At 41.8% G+C, this 21548-nt stretch overlaps 1 protein-coding gene across 1 annotated transcript in view; it reads right to left on the bottom strand.

The window, feature by feature from the left end:
- Positions 1–21548, bottom strand: part of SNX7 (sorting nexin 7) — a 139616-nt gene that overhangs the window by 46321 nt on the left and 71747 nt on the right. Inside the window, exons 5-7 of the mRNA XM_088443946.1 lie at positions 20673–20871; positions 16588–16787; positions 14412–14498 (exon numbers count right to left, since the gene is read on the bottom strand). Of these exons, the coding sequence (XP_088300072.1) occupies positions 14412–14498; positions 16588–16787; positions 20673–20871 (486 nt within the window). The remainder of the gene's footprint in view (positions 1–14411; positions 14499–16587; positions 16788–20672; positions 20872–21548) is intronic.

The following is a 21548-nucleotide window of genomic DNA, read 5'->3' as shown; positions in this document are numbered from 1 at the left end:
AATAAAAACCTGCAGCTGTTTATATTTACTCTGGTGAGTGCCCCTCTTCTTCAAATTAACTGTTTATCTGGACCTGGATTGGTGCCAGTGGGGAGCACCCCAAATTCTGATTGTCTTGTGAAGATGTGAGTGAGAATTGACTTTGCTATATATATATATATATATATATATATACATACATATATATATACATATATATATATACACATACATATACACACACACACATATACATACACACACTGTATACATACAGTATAGTATTATATATATATATATATATTATATATTTACGGATGTGTCCACATTCATCTTTCCTCCATGCGCTACAAGTTGCGTTACACATAATGTGAGAGTGCTGTGTGACTCGGTAAGTGTCTTTGCGAATAAGATGCATTTGAAGGTAAAAAGTCACAAGAACGCTTGGCACGGAATTGGTATGAAATACCGTCGACCGCATGGCCGGCGGTTCGATTCCCGTCAGCAGCAGCACGACAGAAGCAGAGTGCGACACAGCGGAAGCCCGACAGCGCTGGAAATACTGATCGTGGATAGATAAGTATCCACTAACCTAACCCCCCTAACCCTCCTTAGGGGTGCCTAACCCTAATCCCCCCTCTAAGTGCCTAACCCTAACCACCCCCTTCCCCGCTGCCTAAACCTAAGTCCCCCGGGGGGGTGCCTAACCCTAAGTCCCCCCCGGGTGTGCCTAACCCTAACCCTCCCTCCCCCTAGCCTAACCCTCCCGGGGGGGTGCCTAACCCTAAGTCCCCCACGGGAGCCCTAAACCTAGCCCTCCCCCCCGCGGCTGTCCGCTCGCGGCGCCCGGCATCACTACGATCGTGATGCCGGGCGCCGGTCTCCCGGCGTCGGGGAAATGCGGGCGTCTACATCTAAACGCCCGGCATTTCACCCTTGCCGGGATAAGACAGTCGGGAAGCCGGCTGCCGGTATTTAGGCAGTCGGCTTCCCGATTGCCTCCCCTTGGCACAGAGTCGCACCATGTCGTTGCACAACTGGAAAGGCTGTTTAATGCGTAAGGGGGTTAGATGTGGACACAGCTGTATATACACATACACACACAATATTGGTTCAATAAATAAGGCCGCTCATTGCGTTACTTTATTAAACTCGTACATATACGTATAACCAATAGTATGGCATTTGTACAGATTATTTTGCCACATACGCGTCTTAGCATTTGTTCCAACGTTACACCAAGGCATCTATCCTGGCATAGAGGAAATCAGTGTCAAGTACCTGAAGCCAGGACATGATGGCTTGCTGAACTTCACCAACGATTGCGAACCGCCTTCCACCCAGGTGCTTCTTTAATGGTCCAAACAGATGGAAATCACTCAGTACCAGGTCAGGACAGTAGGGAGGTTAATCTAGTACAGTGTTGGCTAACCTTGACACTCTAGCTGTTATGGAACTACATAACCCAGCATGCACTGCTACAGTTTTGCTATTAAAGCATGCTAAAACTGTGGCAGGGCATGCTGGGATATATAGTTCCACAACAGCTGGAGTGTCAAGGTTAGCCAACACTGATCTAGTACCTCCCAATGGTAGCACCGTAACAACTCAAGTGTGCGATTGGCTGAGTGTGGCCAGGCGTTACCATGCAGCAATACGACATCTGTTCGCAGCAACCCAGGTCATTTACTACATAATGCCCACCGCAACCAGCTCAATGAGTCACAATAGCGGACACGGCATCTCCCTTGGTGAGAAAATCAACAAGAACCACGCCCTAGTTGTACCAAAACATGGTCTCAATTACTTTCTTTGCTGATGGGAGTTGTTTAGAATTTCTTTGAAGGTGGGGACGATGCCTGTTTCCGTGTTATGGATACTTGCTTCGTCTCTGGTGTCACATGATGCACCCACGTTTCATCGCCTGCAACAATACGTTGCAGGAACTGCACTCCCCCCTCATGGTACCGCGTCAAGTGCACAAGAGATAACTCCATCCTATTGGTTTTGTGAACTTGTTTCGGTTCCCTGAGTGAACAATTTTTCCTGTAGCACAGTTTGCTCATGAAAGATGTTGTGCACAGTACCCAATGAGATGTTCAGTTCATCAGCAATATCAATAATTCAAATGAGTCTGTCCTCCTGAATCAAACCTTCAAGGCGGGACAAATGGTCATCTGTGGTGGACGTGTTTGGCCGACCAGATCACTGCTCATCTTGAAAAACTGTCCTGCTGTTATCAAAGGCAGTGCAATGCTGCAAACCCAAACATGATTCCATGACATATTATTACTGTACACCTTCACAAGTTGGCGATGAATTTCAGCTGCTTATGTGCAATTTAGATGCAGAAATCTAATCACACTACTCTCCTTAATGTTTGACCATGTTTCCACCTGCCTCGCCATCTCCCAACTGATGTTGGAACAGTATGACTGATATGAGACGCAGTTTAATGGCCGTGAGGAGAAGCTGTGGTCTACATGCTCTGGCCTGGCAGGAAATTATAATTAATTAGAGAACATTACACATGTACTCTAGAGGTCTTGTTACCTTACTTATTGAACCACCCTGGTATGCACATATATACATTCCATCATTTAATGTATGTACAGGTATTGTGCTGAGTTATTTATACAATTGCGTGCTGAGGGCAATAATCACGCATTGATTATAAACAATCCTGATCACAGGTTATCTGTCATGATGTGAACAAGCCCTCTAGGCTAACACCAGCAAAGACGGGTGGTTACTGTCACGACAGCAGAAGTGCATTTCCAACTATCTTTCACCCCAGGCAGGGCCTCTCCACTCTCTCATCTATCACCCTTTACTATATCTATGGTGATCAGACAGCAGAAGTGAAAGGGGATTCACCTGCCCGGATTCTGTCAACCTACTAAAGCTTTAAACGGTGCACTCCCTGCAGTGAGTCAAATCTCTATTAAAAAATATTGACCCTCCTACTCACTAAGCAGGGTGAAGCTCCGCTATAAGCAATTAGTATATACCTAATAAATGTGGTTACTACAATGCACTCTGCATTACCAGTTTTGAGACCCAAATATCTCTCTACTTCTGATTAATTTCATACAATATTTCTGTGACTGTGTTCTATCCATTGATTGAAAAAAATTGTAGGGATTTGTTTTTCTGTTTTTTTCTTGCTACATGAAACGCGACCACCGGCTTCTCGACTGTCTAATCCAGGCAGGGGTCTAATGGCAGGTGTCGAAATCCCGACGCCTGTAATTTTACCTACGCTGGGAGCCCAACGCCTGGCATACCAATCGAAGGTCAGCCGGGCGCGGACAGGTGTGCAGAGGGTGTGTGTGGGAGGGGGGGAAGGGGGTGTGTGTGAAGGGTTAATAGCTCCCGTGGGGGACTTAGGGTTAGGCACCCCCTGGGAGGGTTAGGCTAGGGTAACGGGGATTTAGGCACCCCCGGGGGGAGGTTAGGGTTAGGCACCCCCTCGGGAAACTTAGATTTAGGCTGCGGGGAATGGGGGTTTAGGTTAAGGCACTTACAGGGGGGGTTAGGGTTAGACAACCCTAAGGGAGAGTTAGGGTTAGAGGGGGGAGTTAGGTTAGTAATAGTTTAAATACTTACCTGTCGGGATCTTCACTGCCGGTCTTTCGGCGTCGGGATTTCATACCAATCCCGCAACATATTGGTACTAAATGGTTGTAATGATATCTCCTATAACAGTATGTATGCAGGATTAACCATCTGACAAAATACTCCTCTAAGTATACTAGAATCTATGTTGATATGTTTATCTGATATTTTTTCTAAACTAGATGGAAGGCTTTTCTGGCATTATTTTTAAGAACAAGGGATATATTTTTAATGATCAATGATATATATATATATATATATATATATATATATATATAAATAATATACACACATATATATATATATATATATATATATATATATATATATATATAAAGTCACTGAAGCCGGCACTCCATAATAACCAAAAATACTTGCCCAGGTGCCATCTGAGGTGGAAAAGACCTGTTGGATAAAAATGCAAAACAGCGGCACTCACGGGGCTGGATAAAGAAGAGTCAGGTACACAATAGGTGTATGTGATTCGACGTTTCAGTCGGTGAAGACTTTTATCAAGAACGTTCTTGATAAAAGTCTTCACCGACTGAAACGTCGAATCACATACACCTATTGTGTACCTGACTCTTCTTTATCCAGCCCCGTGAGTGCCGCTGTTTTGCATATATATATATATATATATATATATATATATATATATATATAATGTGTTGAATCTAACCACCAACACTCGCCTTTTGCCTGTATTAACAAAAATTGGCAGTAAACTATATTGATTTTTATGTTTGTTTGTACATATTGGTTGTATTTAAGTATTATTGGAGGTTGAAAAATTAAAATTTCCCCCTTTATATTCTAAAACCTAAAAAAATAAGTTATGTTTTAATCTATCCATATTAGTTTAAGAGTGCCTTTAACAAAGAGTCTTCTTTTCTCTTCCTTCTCCTTATTGACACTGTTCTCAGGGAGCACCACCAACCAAGAATTAGGAAGCAACCACTGCTATTGGTTTGAACCTTATTAAGTTGGTCTTTTACACATAATAATATAATATAACCCCAACTGTAATATTTTTCATATTGAGTATATAGTGCCAACCACTTTTTCGGATTGACCAACTTAGATTGTTTTTTTTCTAGTGCGGGTCCCAACCATTTTGTCTATTTATCAGTACCTGTAATTGCAGTGCTCAGAATAGCTGCCACTATGTTACAAATTGTATTTTTGTAAATTCCTGAAGTTTTGTCTGAACTTACGAGTGTTTTCCTTTTTTAAACAAATTGAGTTAGTGCACCTTCAGCCATTTTAAATATAAAGTAACTGATGATGTTCTCCTTACACTTTACAATCCACTGGTATCCTTACCTAACCTCCAAGAAAACTTTCCTTGTATGGCTCCTTTTCAGGATAGAAGATAAATCATTCCAAATTAGAAGCCCTTGATTTGCATGGGTATGCAGTCAGGAAGCCGGCGGACCTAATCTCGAAAGCCGGCTTTCCCGACTGCTTTATCCCGTCGAGGGTTAAATGTCAGGTGTCTAAATCTAGACGCCTGTCATTTTACCAATCGAAGTGATGCCAGGCGCCGAGCGCGGACAGCCGCAAGGGGACGGAGGGTTAGGCACCCACCCGGAAGGTTAGGGTTAGGCTAGGGGGACGGAGGGTTAGGCACCCCCCCGGGGGACTTAGGTTTAGGCAGCAGGGAAAGTGGGGTTAGGTTTAGGCCCTTGGTGGAAGGTTAGGGTTTATTTACCCCTAAGGAGGGTTAGGGGAGGGAATTAAGTTAGTGAATACTTACCTTAGGGCCGATCGAGATTTTCACCCATGTCAGGCAGCCGCTGTCAGGATTCCGAAATCACACCGATTCCTTTGCATGTCTCCAGCCAGTTACAGTCCACATTAACTTCCAAGTTTCCCTTTCTTTGGAGACCTTCTGCTATCAAGTATCTCAGGGTCCATATCAATAAAACCTACTCCTCCCTCTATCAAGCTACTTTTGTCCCTATAATTAGATCCCTCACACAGGAACTTGGCACCTTGGATCGCATATTTATCTCCTGGATCGGCATAATTAACACTTAAAATGAACCTTCTTCCCCGTTTACTTTACCTGTTCCAAACTCTCCCAGTCTCAGTACATTGCACGACCCTTGCCTCTTTGCAATTAAAAATAATTTATATGGGCGGGCCCATAAGCCACGCATCAGGCGTTCGATTCTTAGTAAAAGGTACAGTCTCGGGGTGGGGGGGAATCAAAAAATGGGTGGATATCGAGAACTCTTTGTTTCAAGGAGGTTCACTCAGCAACTTGGTATGGCTTTCCAAAAATTGTAGACCGGCCTTGGCATGCTCAGTCCCCACTATTCATTTCTCCCTCCAGCTGTGCGACAAATCTCGCACTGCTCATGATTTCTTCCCTTTTCCATCTCCACTAACTCCAATATGGGACCATCCTGTTTCCCCCCGAGCTGTGATAGCAAGATGGCGGCACAGTGGTTTGACCGCAGCATTCACAGATTTCTTCATATTGTTAGAGATGAATTTGCCCCATCCTTGTTTCAGGAATTTAAGGAGCACCTCGGCCTCCTTCCTCGTGTCTGTTCTAGTACCTTCAAGTCATTAGTTTTCTATGTTCTCAAACTCATTGCGTTTGCCTACCTCAATTGAATGTTTATGTATATATTCAATTGGAAGGAGGGGGAATATTTTGGTGATCTATAACTCGGTTTTAGCCCCCACCTATTCCCTGCGTGAACCCCACAAACTACTTTGGGAATAAAGCCTCTATTAGTGTTGCTATTTAGGAAATTTGCTACAAACTTTATACCCGTTAGTATTTGGTTCCCACCAAACTCCATGCTATTTTTCCAGCCGCATTCTATCTGTGCTGGAGACTCTGCGGCGAAGAAGGTATATTTTACCATATTTGGTTGGCATGTCCACCTATCCGTCTCTTTTGGAATCATGTCCGTCAAGTTATCAATCAGGCCCTTGAAACTGGATTCATTTTGGAGCCTGGGATAGCCCTACTGAATGACCCACCTACCGTTGTCTCCAAAACCCAAGACAAACTGATTAACCATATATTCGCAATGCAGCCAAGTGTCTTATAGCCAAAAATTGGAAAGATCACCGTTCTCCTTCCATGGCTGCTCTCATGGCTAAAAACTATATTGCATCAATGGAATATATTACCAGCTAACTAAATAATTTGACTTCTAAATACCATGCCGTCTGGTCCTCCTGGTTCCAATGTCCAGCTCTCTCTACCCCTGGACTCTGCTCATCTCCTTTTCCTGCCCCCCCCCTTCTTCTTTCTTTTTTGTGTTCTTCCCAAGTTGGTTTTAATTATTGTCTTTGTATTCTATTTTGATCCTGAATATTGCAAAAACCCTGGGGCGACCATTGTATTATTATATTTGTTTTACTCTTTGTACTATGTAGTACGGTTGTATTATGCTAATTTGCCAGTTCGATTTTACCTGTATTTTTGCCACTTTTACACGTTTTTGTCTTATTGTATGCTGTTCTACTGATTTTGTACCATTACATTATATGCTCTGTATACTGTACCGCTACCTGTATTTCCCCAATAAAGACATTTTGCTTAAAAAAAAATAAATTTTATATATAATTCTCAGTTATGCTACTTCATATTTGAATTGACTGAAGGTGCACTAACTCACAATGAGGACAATGCTCTCCACTGCTCCAATAAAATACAGTGTACACTGTGTGCGAAAATAAAATACTACTATTAAGTAAATTCACTACTTAAAAAGGTGAGACTTTCAGGCACACAGACATAATATCTTGTGTTAGTGTCAAGCATGGAGGGATGACATCATCTTTTAGTCAGATATTCTCCATATAACAGAAAAAAATTATTCAAATGTTACATTTAGTAAAAAAAAATAAATTTCTTGTAGATCTGTGCCGGGCGTCCTTTCCTGTATCGGTTACATTGGAGGCAACACTGGATACTCTCCTACTCATTAACAGACTCCAAACTAAGCAACATGACTTGTCTACACACAGGAGTCTAATTGTTTGGGCGGTTCGGGTCCTTGCTTCACAAACCAATGAAATGATTAGCTGCTGGACCTGGAGAGGAAGTTCTTTGCAGGGTAGGCTTGCTGTACACACACACACACACACACACACACTAGGGCTAATGCAGAGATGGAAGTAATCTGAAAATATATTACTTAAAAGAAACATGTACAGAAAATATTAACCCACATGAAGAGCGTTAAACATCTTGCTATGCATACACCTCTGCAAGTGCAGCATATGCTCATGATTTACTACAAGTCATGATCATCATTTCAACTACACTATGCTGGGTACAAAGGATATGTATTTTTTGCTTTGCTGCTGAACATGGTCTGTATTTGCATGAACACCCTTATATCTGCAGATGATGGTTGTTCATACACACTGAATAACCATCATCGGGTCCCGCTGGGTGGGGGACGTGACACGTCCCTCTCCCAGCGGCCTCTGCTGCAACAGTATGGGCGGTCGCCTGCAGATATATTGGGCATCGGGTGTGCAGCACAGCCAACGTGATATGTCTGAACGACATCGTTCACAGACATATCGCTGGTACACACTGGCCAACGCATTTAAGATATATTGGCCAATATATCTGCCAGTGTGTACCCAGCATTACTGAGCTTTGTCTAAGTGAGAACAACCTATCACAGTTCCATCTCTATGGACGCAAGAGTTAATGCATACAAATTGTATGCGACTGCATAGCCGCGCTTTTTGAGTGTGCGCAGTGCAAATTCATGCAAGATACGCTCCGCAAACTGGCGTACATTCAACTATGCACCAGACCCAACGTCTTCAATACTCCCTTCTGTTCATCATGGTGTGTGCACAGCAGACACTGCTCGACAATATTTATCCAGCCACCATCCCAATATAGGACCAGTGGTATAGATGTGCATTCTGTGCTAGCTTTAAGGTAAAGATTACATATTTCATAGGATTTGCTATTAGGATTTCTTTAATCTTGCACAGATAGAAAACATCAAAACATGTCTTGTTGGGCGGGGGCTCACAAGGACTGGAGTTTGAGTTGGCAGTTAGCAGATTCCGCTTTAACATAACTCTAAAAATGAATACATTAAAAATAAAAGATTTTATCAAAGCGTTAAATAGAAGCTCATCTGCCACAACTTAATTAAAGAGCAGCTCCATCCCCCTTGAAGAAGTCCACTGGCAATCTTCATGACTGTAATGGGAGTGCAGACTGAAAGTAATATTGTGTGTAGTGATTTTATAAATGTAGCAGGCAATAGATAATGATCAAACATTAGGAGGTGGTCAGACATTGCATAAGGTGTTTTTGACAGAAAGAACCGAAGACAAGGACAAATTTCTCTGTGGCCAGAAGCACTTAATCCTGAGTCAACATAGTGTTACCTTCAGTTTATCTGAGTACATACACTATAAACACACCTCATAAATAGTTGTTCCCACATTCATAATTGAGGCAACAGTGCCCCCTACTGTCTATTAATATTTATGTATATTTCCAAACATTTATACTGGTTAAAATGCTTAATCTGGAGTTTTCAGCCTATATAAGCTGTCATATGTCAATATACAATCAGCCTATGCTCGACGTACGAGTTCCAGCTCTAAGGTGTAGATGAGTAGATGATCTGACAAGCAAGTTAAGTGTTTATTATACTTTACTCTCTTTATTTTACTTTGTATTAAATGTCTTTTTAACTGATATTTGTTGTGTGGCTCGATTAACGTCTTTGTATCCAAACATCTTATCTCGTTCCACCGAGAACAATGACCTATTCAGCAAGTTCAGCAGAGTAAGGACATGCAAGAGAATCATGCTTAACAGAAATAGAAGCTTATTTATAGTAGTCACACCTGCTAAGCGTATTTTCCTGTTACTGTACTGAGATTACATGTGAATGCCCCCGAATCGCCTGTCCAAGGGCAAGGGGCCGCAAGTCACGTGTAATTTGGGTGTCATTTCTGTCACATGGGCAGTTCGTCAAAAGTCTATTTTCACTTGGCTCAAAGAAACTTGCTTTCAGCTCTAAATCAGGCCCCAAAATGTGGTTAATAATATGAAATTAAATATAGAGGTGTGTCCTCAAACCTAGCCTCAATACGCCATGCGTCGAGAGACTATGCTTGCGCCAAGCGTCTTTTTCATCAGAAAATGTATCTTAGTCACAATCGGATGCGACAAACCACTTTATGAGACTGCACCGATTAATTTGATTTGCGACACTGGTATAAATTTGTGTGCAACTGAGTCTTTATACGAAGCACAACAGAACTTGGGTTGAAAAAATCGAAAAAAGATGCTCGCCGCAAGCAGAGCCACACGGGACCAGGAGCACCAAGAAAGGATGTTTGGCGCAACTGCAGCACACAATTCCAAGTTAATAGCAGTTATGCGCCAAGTCTTCTGAAGTATTACTTTTGCAGAGCTTTGGAGGCATATAATGGATCCAGGTACGGAAAAATTATTTTAAGAACAAAACAACTGAGAACACAAGTGGTCATTGTAATAATAACAACTTTGATTGCTACGGACTTACATATAGCTAAGCGTTATTTATGTTCCATGCTATGAGAATAAAAACAGACAATTCACAAATTTACTGAAGATGGGAACAGTCAGTGATCTGCATATTTGTGATTCTCGTACGCATCATCTGCCGGGCAATTAAGGGAAACTGACAGTGTCAAGAAATGAAGAACACAAAGTTAATGCCTCCGGACAACATCTGGAGCAAGTACTGCACCAACAGCTAATTAATGAGCCAGCTAGGGGAGTTATAACAACATTAAAAAAGCGTGCACACCAACAAACAGATGAAATATGAATATTCATTGTGGGCTGCTGAGGACTTGGGAATCAAGGATCAAAAATAAATCCGATCCACTTTAATGCGGAAAAACATCAAACAACTGGTCGGCCTCTTTGCATGTCTTTAGAAAATGGTCAAAGAGAATTAACAAGATAAACAAATGTCTATTTGATTTAAATTCATGAGTTTGTAATATGATAAAAAAAAAAAAGGTCCAAGAAAATATTTTCATTAAAATTCCAATCAGTGACTTTAGTACCTTGCAGCCAGTGCAAGAAGAAATACACAATCCAGACTTTCTTACCTGGGGTTTAGTATGATGATACTGCATTAAAAAAAAGGGATTTATCCAGTAATACGCTAGTTTTTCTCACCGCTAACAACCTACCCAGGAATGATTACTTCATCATTTTTCCATCAGCACCACTTTTGCTCCAACGATAAACACAAGTTATTTTCAGTAACTAAACATTATGCGGTATTATAGCAGACGGTAATACAGGGAAGTGCCAGGTTTGAAAAGAGAGGAGCTGGACACGGCAGAAAATAGAAACAAAATTATACAGGAGTACATTGCAAAAGTGTATTGGTAGTATATGGTAAGCATTGGAAGGAAATTGTAGTTAATGGGATAATGCTACATTTTCCCGGCTAGCACAAGAAATAGAAGGGATATGGACAAAATCTCTAATTATCAACTATGGGGATGATTCAGCTGGGGACGGAATTGCAAAACTGCAAGCAGGCAGCTTTGTAATTCCGTCCTTGTAAATATGCAGATTGCTAATGCAGCAGGAGGTGTCTGACACCCGCTGCTGCATTAGCAATCCCAGCACTGTGACCAGGCTGGGATAACTATCGTGACCATCAGCGCCGGGCCGCCAGCCAGCTGAGAAAGCCCCAGCTTACTCAGGCTGGCCGGCTTGCAAGGCCAGGAAACTGCTTCCGTGGAGGCAGCCCTTTAACTTACCACTGCCGGAAAATAGGGCGGACATACTCCCGCCGCCCCGCCCCTTAAATGCCTCTGCCTGTCTATCAGGCAGAGACATAGATGGGGCTGCGTGTGATCACATTCACAGTATGGGTCCTGCGCACGCGCAGATTCCCGATGATAAATTAGCCCCTATGTCCCTAAATAATGGATGCTGCAGTATTGAAATAATAATCCTTATCTGTATCTCCAGAAGGTGCACTGCAGAATAGTATTTTCCACTTATGCCATATACTTTTGTCTAAGTCCACAAGGGATGCTGGAAACCTTGGTTAGAGTAAGTAGACAGAGTAGACAACTGTTGGCACAGAAAGACTGCAGGTCAGGATTTTTATGGTGGGCTTTCTAGACAGGAAGTGTGTCCATAAGTGCAGACAGGGTCCCCTTTGGTCCAGTAAAGGAAAACAGTGTCTGTCACAGAAACAGCCTCCTGTAATAACTTACCTACCTAGTCGGAGCACTTCTGAAAATGACGCCACTTGACCACCTATTGTATTGGAGTTGGCCTACTGGTAAAATTTAGTTTGGCTGGATCAGAATGAAATGGTTTTAAAAAGTGCAATAAAATTTCCATACACATAAACAGGAAACTTTTTTGGGACCCACCAATAGGAAATAAAAGATATAATCCGAACATTCTGCTTTTCACCCACAAAAGATTAAAATTCAGTTAGAAAATCCAGATAGAAGTTTCTTTAGAGACAAATGTGAGTGAATTGGAAATGCTATTTCCTTGTTACACATAAAATTGTGTCTATCCGTATATGCATACTGTACATAATTATATACAAGCGCACACACTCACTTCCACTCACTCTCTCCTTTGCTACTTCTCTTTCTCACTCTCAGGGCCTGATTCAGACCCGCTCGCTAAGATGCATACTCTCGCTGCTATCGATGGTATGCAGTATGTATGCAGTGTGCGCATGTGTATGCATTGCAGTGCGCATGTGCAAACCTTAGCGAAAGTTCACAAAGCATTCCCTCGCTGCACAGACAGCCCAGTAGAGTGAGTGACAGGGGAAGCCTTTTGTAGGTGGTAACAGGGGCTGGCCATTAAAAACGGGGGAGTGGAGGTGCAAACGCAGGCGTGCCTGAGCATCTCAACGGCGTTTTAGAGGTGTGCATAATTTAGAGACAGCATCATGGTACCCGTCACCTGGCTTGTTTTTACACTGTAGTGCTCGCAGTGCTTGCGGCAGGGAATGGTCAACCTCAAGCGCTGCGATAGCATCCGATGTTACCCGATGTACCGATGGTTGCATACACTTCCTGGACATGACATGCACTAGTGGGCGTCTTAAGACAGGCTGGTGGGTATCTGCATACACTATGTGATCGCTCTCTAAGAAATACTGGGCGTGCTAATGCATTGCTATGCGATATCACTGCCTACGCAATTTGCATACGCATCGTGCGAGCGGCTCTTAATCAGGCCCTCAGTCTCCTGGGCTGCCTCTTTCACACTCTTTTCTAAATGCGCCACTTCTCTCTCACGCTCTCTTGAGTTGCCTCTCCTTCTCACTATTTCCTCCATATGCCACCACTCTCGCTACCTCCTGGGTTCCACGCTATCGCTGCCTCTCATTCCCATGTGTCGTCTTAATCTCACTTTGCCCTGCGCCACCTCGTACTATCACTCCGCTCCCCCTCTCCACCTTCTCTAACACTTCCCTGCTACCATTGTAACTCATTTTCTCTCCCCCCATACCACCACTCTCTCTTATGCACTTTTGCCAACGCCCCTATGTCTCATCCACTCTCACTGTTATTGCTGTGCTCAGTGCTGCAGAGAGAAATGATGAGCCCATGTGATCGGGAATCATGGCCACATCCAAGCCCCCCAAAAAGTATGAAAACTATTATGCGATGCAAGGACAGGGGCATTCTTCCCCTACACAGCTGGCCAGGGCCCCTTTAGCTAGCCAGGACAATTAGTACCCTTTCCCCCCTCCATTCTTAGCGCCCCTGCCTGCACTGTCTGATATAGTCTCCCTCTGGCTTCCATTTCTGCTCCCACTAAGTTGACATCAGCAATAGATGTGCCAAAGAGCAGTAGTTCACGGTGAAGGTGCCCAAAAGCAGGGTCGGTAAAAGGGATCCTCGCCATTAGCAGTTGTGCGCCCAATACAGATGTGTCCTCATACACTATTGCTGCAGTCGCGCAAAACAGCCTATATGGGTGCGCCAGGTTGGGTGCGACTGCACTTAGTAGCAATGCGATGAGACAAAGAGGCACTAGGAGACTGCACCTAATAATCTGATACGCAACACTGGTAGCTGAGCTTAAATTACTCATTTATTAACAGATGATTTTTTTTATACATCGATTTTTTAGTGTCTTTGCTGCAGTCGCACCAAAGAGTCCCTCTCGGCGCACATGGTCCTGCTAGATCCAGGGGTCTTTTTTTTAAAGAAAATGTGTTTAAGTCGCAGTGTGATGCGACTAGGACGCACCAGAGGACTGTGCCAATTAATTAGATATGTGACACTTGTATAAGTTTCGCAGTGCATCCTAGTCACATCACACTGCGACTTAAACGTTTTCGCCAAAAATAGGTGCCCGACGCTAGCCATGTTGTACGGGAACCGGCGGCTCACTCATGCCAGGCATATCATGCTGCATGGCGTATAGAGGCTACATGAGTAAATGTAAATGTGTGATTTAGCCCCTAAAATACAACATCAAATTTAATTGATTAAAATTGTGTGAAATCGACCTTTAGTAAATTTACCCCCAGGTGTATGAAGATATATCTGTACTTTGGCAGGGCGTGCTTCTGTGATAAAATATTTTTGGCCAGGCGTAAGGATCTGGGCGACTTTGACAAGGGTCAAATTGTGATGGCAAGACGACTGGGACAGAGCATTTCCAAAACGGCAGGTCTTGTAGGGTGTTCCCGGATAATACCTACCAAAAGTGGTATAGTGTATGCAAACACACATCATACATATACACACATACTTCACAGTACAGAAACAAACACATAGATGCATTTACTTACAGTCTCCCTATCTGTTTTTCTATTCACCAGAGCATCCACTTTGACGTCAAGTTCAACCTGGATTTGATCTCTTCTTCTCAGCACTCCCTAAGGATAAATTGAATTAAAGGTTATAAAATACTACCTAAATAGACCTGCCAGTTATATGGCTGTCCTCTACTTGTTACTCTAGATCTGTCGTTGCCAGTTGTGGCAATGTGACCTGTGTCAACAGATGCCACGCAACTGATCTTTTTGTGACACATCACTGTTAAAAATAAATAAAGCTACAGCCATGATTAAGTATAGTTTTAAGATGTGAACACCTATGAAACGTCAGAGTGTGTGACGTGTGCTAGTGGGTGTAAAGGTGTAGACGAGCTCACTAGCTGCTGGCATTATCTTATCCAATTCCAAATTGTTACCCTACAAGCTGCTGATTGCTCAGGTTGGAATAATATTATGGGAGGAATTCAATTAGTCGTGATAAAACGTTAAGTTAAAATGTGTTAACTTAACGCACCTATCACCCGTTAATGTCACTTATCGCCTGAATGCGCAGTCCCTTTTTACGCCCAATTCGATTCGAAAAGTCGTCTTTCCGACATTTGGGCGATAATTCTTGCAGGTGTTACATATGTATTTTATAGGTGAAGTCACCCTGTACCCCAAAAAATGCAAACTAATATAGGATAACAGTATAGAAGTCTGTTAGTTGCCCAAAGCAAACTATTTTGGGTTCTGATATTGAGTCGAATGTCTGTTAGAAGCAATTTTCAATAACTGTGAAAAAAAATCATAGCAAGCACGTGTTTTTCAGCCAATTAAATGCTGTAGTAGAATAAGGGGTGCGTAAAAATGCCTGTTTATTTTTAATAAAAAGACACATGTAACTGCCACCTGCAATGTTGAAAACACCTCCACCACCAATACAGCACCCCCATATACCTGTACCACTTTTAACCCATTATTCTGCACTATACAGAATTTCACACTAAAATCAAGTAATTATTGGTCAAAATAAGCTAACTTCTAAGTGCCTAATTAATCATTAGGGAGGGTGTCCCAGCAGTTCTGATCAAAGTCCTGAAATTTTTACCTTAAAATAGAGATTTTCCCCAACTTTGCACTTACTCAGGGGGACCCGATAAAAAAGACGCGTTAACTCCTATGGAGAATTAGTGCGTGTCAACTGGGTGGCTAACTGAATAGGGCAAAAAAAAAAAACATTTCACCCGAAATTCACTTTTACATGCGAAAACGGGTTATCGAGGCCAATTGAACTCTCCCTACACATGAGAGGTGTTCTCTCTTTTGCAAAATATTTGTCTAAGAACCTGACACCTGGTGAGAAGGACACATGCAAAATGAGAGTGGTAGATGCAGGTCTTTGGTACCAGATGTACTCAGATGGGATAGGGTGCGGACTACTAGGATGGTTATATTACCTAGGTAGAGGTTGGTTAAAATAAGCAGACAGGTTCCAACCCAAAAATGAGTAAGGTAGCAAGAGCACTAGTAAGCATTAAAATATATAAACAAAATGGAGGCAAAAAAACAAACAAAACATGAACAAATAACACTCTTATTTTAGATGCTAAAGGCACAACTGTCATAATCACATAGTACGCAATGCTATTTATTTAGTTAATGTCAGCTGCACATAAAAGGATATTATTACCTTTAAATCATGGAATAAGAACTATTATAGTAAAGGGGCATCTTTCTTTTTAAAAGCCTACAGAACCGGTTTGATCACTGTTACAGTGGAAAGCTACAGTCACTAGATCGGGAGAGAAGGAAGTAACGCAGCAAAAAGATTAACATTTTTTAAAAAACCCCACACAAATAACAAATGTCTAGATGGATATTTACGCCTTATGCTCATGGAGAACTATAAAGGAAAAAAAGAATTCATGATACCAAGTTCACTCTAATGGCCATAAAAACTGGTTAGAACAAATAAAATTTATATATATATACATATATATATATATATATATACATACATACATACACACACACATATATATATATATATATATATATATATATATAGACACACACACACACACACACACATATATTGTGAGAAAGGGCTCCCAGGCATAAAGTTAATCTGCTAATCACGTTGCTGCCATTGATTCAATATGATCCCTTGTGCATCATAACATGTACATAATAAAACAGTACTTACAGACAGAGTTTCACTGTACAGGACATATTCATGAATAATTGGAATCAGATCGCTTGAGAGCTTAGAATTCAAAGCTTCAGTGATCTTGCAGCATTTGTCTATGCAGGTCGCCATTCCCTTCAAGGGGTCTACTAGATCTTCTTCAGATGCTGACCATAAAGTGTAGACAGGACCATATTCTTTCAACTCCTCATTATAATCTACAAAGGAATACATGAGAATAGTAATCAAAGGTAATTTACAAAAGTGCAATTGTATACAATTCTATGTGCCTACAGTATGTATCCGCCTCACACAAATTTAGCTGCACATCCTCACGCCTCTTTTTGTGAATTGCCCCCATAAAATCGACCTGTACATTCTTTCGCGGGACTGTTTTTGTGGCTAACATGCCTATAGTGGAAAAAAGGGAAATATTTCAAAATTCTGCCTAATGTCTCACTTAGGACGGCTGCCTTCATTATAATAAACTTTTGGCTTTTTTTTTTTCTTATACAGATGTGCCCTCATGTACCTAGCCTCAATACGCCATGCGTTGTGAGACACCTGGAGAGAGTGACCTGCGCCAAGCAGTGTAGCATCTTTTTCACTCGAACGTGCATCTTAGTCGTAACGCTGCTTCACGAGACTGCCCTGATCAATTTGATATGCAACACTTGTGTGCGGTATGAATCTGTACAATGGAACTTGGCGTGAAAAAAGGACGCGGCTGCTGCATGATAGCACTTTGTATACAAACTCAGTCGCACACAGATATAGAAGTGCCATGTATCAAATTAATCAGCGAAGTCTCGTGAAGTGATTTCATAGCATTGCGTTGTGACGAAGACATTAGAGCTAAAGATGCAAATGACGCTCTGCGCAACTAGAGTTGAATGGGACCTGGCAAGTGTCTGCAGCAATTGTATATGAGGACACATCTGCTGAAATTAACTTCAATGTAATCAGGGGTTAAAATGGGCCGGAACAGGGTGGGACTGCATTCTGTCACTTCTCCAGTCCACCTCTGCCGGGCGCCGTAGGGAGGCTCCATTTGCCAGGCACCCGCTGAGATTGTTACCAGCGCGCCCGGCTCCTTCCCCACAGCGCCAGCCGGAGGCTGGTGTTCACCCCTGAGCTCCGACTTCCGCAGTGTGCACATAGTTCCGAGGAGCAGCCTGCAGGATGGCCGCGGATGCAGGAGCGGGGCTTAAGATAAGTATTGTGTTTTTTGTGTAAGAGGCACTACTAAAGGGGGCATTACTATTGGGGGCACTACTACTGGGGGCATTACTAAAGGGAGCATTATTATTGTGGGCATTACTACAGGGGGCACTACTATAGGGAGCATTACTATTGTGGGCATTACTACAAGGAGCACTACTACTGGGGGCATTACTATTGTGGGCACTATTAAAGGGGCATTACTAATGGGTGCATTATTACTGGGTGCACTACTACAGGGAGCATTTCTACTGGGGGCATTTCTATTGGGGGTACTACTACTGGGGGCATTGAATAGGTGGCACTGCTTAAGGGGCACCACTCCTGGGCGCACTACCACTTTGGGTACTGCATAAGGGGCACTGCCACTACTGGGGGCAGCACTCCTGGAGGCACTGCATAAGGGACACCATTACAATGGGCATTGCATAAGGGGCACTACTGCTGTGAGCATTCTATGAGGTGCACTACTACTGTTGGCATTATGTGTATTAGGGGCACTACTGTGTGTGATAACATGAATAAGGGACACTACTATGTGGTGTAATGTGAATCAGGGGCACTATGTGCAGTGTCATGTGGATAAGATTGTGGGCTACTGTGCGGCGTAATTGGAATTGGCAATACTATTGCGACCACGCCCCTTTCTTTTGAGACCAGGCCCTTTTTCCCCGACACGCGCTGTCCCTTTATTAAAAATGAGCAGAGATGGGTTGGGAAGGGGTGTTTGAGTTCTCTACTTCAACTTCTCTAGGACCACTTTAAGCACTGATTGTAATCCTTACTTTCTTACATATCACATTTGTGCGTTTGTGTATTTTTATAATATGAATACTTGTACAATCTATGTATAGTTGCATCAGCATGGTATCAAATTTCTAACATAACTCCTGATTACTAGAGTATCCACCCAAAAAAATATTTTGTGGGGAGAAAAAGGGCCCGAGGCCATTAAAACGCGCCCTCTCTTAAAATATCATTTCAGAATATCATTCAGCAAACAAAAAAATGTTTTTGCATGTGGGTGCAAATAGAGGAACAGGACTATACCAAGTCTGTAATTAGGCAAGAATGCCCTGATCTTACATGCACTTGTGCAAAAATGAGATCACAAATCAGAATATGAGGTGTGGATGGGTGTATTTTTGTCAATTCTTGACTGACCTATAGGGGTTGATTCAATTAGATGCTTACTGTGCCGCCAGACTTGAAGACTTTTGTTTGCAGCCCCATAGGGCTGTGTACAAAAATATAAAAGAGTCCAGGGAGAGATCGGAACACGAGGGGGACGAGTTGCAGGGACGTTGGAGGCATTTCCATGCCGTTACAATGTCAACTCTCCCCCCTTGCTTCTACTTAAATTGACTCAATAAAATGTGAGAGGGATTCCACAAGTGAGGCAATATATTTGGTAATTAAGTCTAACCGGGGAAAAAACATTAACGGTCACAATAATGGGAAAAACAGATTGATGACTTGTGCTCTGCAAACTGAAATAATATCACAGTTGCGTAAAGTGACTCACACACTGCTAATCCTAACTTCGTAAAGACAACTGTTTACATATAAGAAAAATGTGAAATAGATTTAAAATATTAGATGCTTTACCACTATGGCAAGGAAATAAAATATATACAAATGGGGAAACATCTCCTAAACCATATACTTAACCCAAGAGGTAAAAATAGTAAATATACAATAACATATTAATGCATCAGAAATTAAAAAATTATTTATTGTGGGGAAAAACATAGAAATCCCACGTTTAATATTTTTTCCCTGCTGACTCTTAAGGGTATATTTACTAAAGTGCAGGTTTTTAGAATTGGAGATGTTGCCCATAGCAACCAATCATAATCTAGCCATTATCTTCTAGAAGGTGCTAAATAAATGTTAAGTAGAATCCGATTGGTTGCTATGGGCAACTTTTCCACTGCTCAAAACCCGCACTTCAGTAAATATACTCCTTACTGCTCTACTTGAGTCAGGTTTAAATGACTGCTACTTTAAAACATTGAGCAGTCTCGCACGGGACTCGCCGATGCCAGCAGGCCATTAAATTTACCCCAATATGTCAAACAAAGGAGCCAAGAGAGATGGGCAAGGATACTTGAATCCTAAATTTAAGTTAGTCCAAACTAAGACATGAATCTAGATCTATATTCACTCCTGGTTGCCAGAAGCAACACCTATCCAAAGTTGAACAGCAAAATGTCAATCAGCCAGTTAGAGAATGTTACAGTTATATACAATTGATTAGAATCAAATTAAATCATTTTGTTACTATCATTTGCAAAGTAGCAGTTAAATGTGATATTATCCTTTATTTATATGGAGTCGCAAGGTGTCTGCTGCTCCTTAAAAGTACATAAACAGAGACAGTGCAAACATTACAAGTAAACAGTTTAAAATACATACAAAAAACACTGCAGAACATAGAATACATACTATATAAACATTGCTGCATATGCAGATCTATTACCCACAACAGCAGACTCTGGCTGGACACAAAGGTTTGGTGCTTCTGTTGGCAATGTGGAGAACATTAAGGTGTTACTGAGAGAAAAACAAATCACATGAGAGAAGAGGGCCCTGCTCGTGAGAACTTACAACATATAGGAGAGTTGCAGACAGACAGGGGTGACAAAGAGGGGAGAGACAGTGTGCAATGAGCATAGAGCAGCTGATTAGGATGAAAGCTGCAAAGCTTTCATCCAAGTAAATTAGTGGTTTTTTTCTCCAAAGCTTCATTTGAAGGTGGAGAGTCTGATATGAGGAGCAAGAAAGTTCAAGTGGTCTGGAAGAAGCACGAATAAAGTCTTGGATTTAGTAATCCAAGTAATATGTATTTATGCGTTTAGAAATTATAAAACACTACGTACCTTTCTCTTCTTTAGAAATCCTTTGTGATATTTTGTCTAATACATTTATTTTCTGGCTGAAAGCTTCCACATATTCGCCTAACTCTGTGAACTCATCAGGGCGATTTTTAACTCCTCTTACAGAAGAGGCTACAGCCTTAAGTGTCTGCCCCATTCTACTGAGGAGTCCAGGACCTTGTTTCTTGTGTGATGTCAGCTCCTAAAGAAATAAATATTCGTTATATTGTTTTGCGGTATCCCAGCAGTCTTTACCCATGAACCTAAGAATGCAGCGTGATTTTAGCTGTATGTAATGCAGGAGAGGTGAAATTATTAAATCGCATTTTGTTTTTCAGTTGAACTTTAGAAAAAATGATGGTAAGGCTAAACATTAAAATCATACATGTTGTCAATCCAATTAGGTGTGAATTACGAGATGAGAGTTGCTGTTTTCTAATGTGAATTTGCATTGCAAATTTATTTTGCAATTCGCACTGAAGCAGTCAGAGTAAACTTGCATTTTTTCATTCGCACCTCCCTGAGAGATGAAAGGGAAAATCTTTATTTTAAGGTTAAAACGTCGGGACACCGTTCTGTACCCCATGGACACCCTCTTATGACTAATTAGGCAATTGGAAGTCTCCAATTAGCTTAATTAGTCCAATAATTATGTTGTTTTTTGGGGTTAAAAAAATTGGCCTCAAATTACCACAAAATCAACTTTTTCGTTAGTTTAGGCTACCCAACTTTAATTTTAAAATGAAAATTAAATGCGTTTTATCATTTTCTTTTACATTTTTTAAAGTGCACTCTAAGTACCCCAAAATCACCTATTTTCCTACTTTTTTTTGCATTTTTCATTTCATTTATTTGACACTAAACAAATAAAGTTTGCTT

Source organism: Taudactylus pleione, unplaced genomic scaffold (assembly GCF_031769625.1).
Source record: "Taudactylus pleione unplaced genomic scaffold, aTauple2 ptg000341l, whole genome shotgun sequence".
Classification (NCBI taxonomy): Eukaryota; Metazoa; Chordata; class Amphibia; order Anura; family Myobatrachidae; genus Taudactylus; species Taudactylus pleione.
The sequence above is the reverse complement of the archived record's forward strand: the minus strand, read 5'-3'. Positions and strand labels throughout refer to the sequence as shown.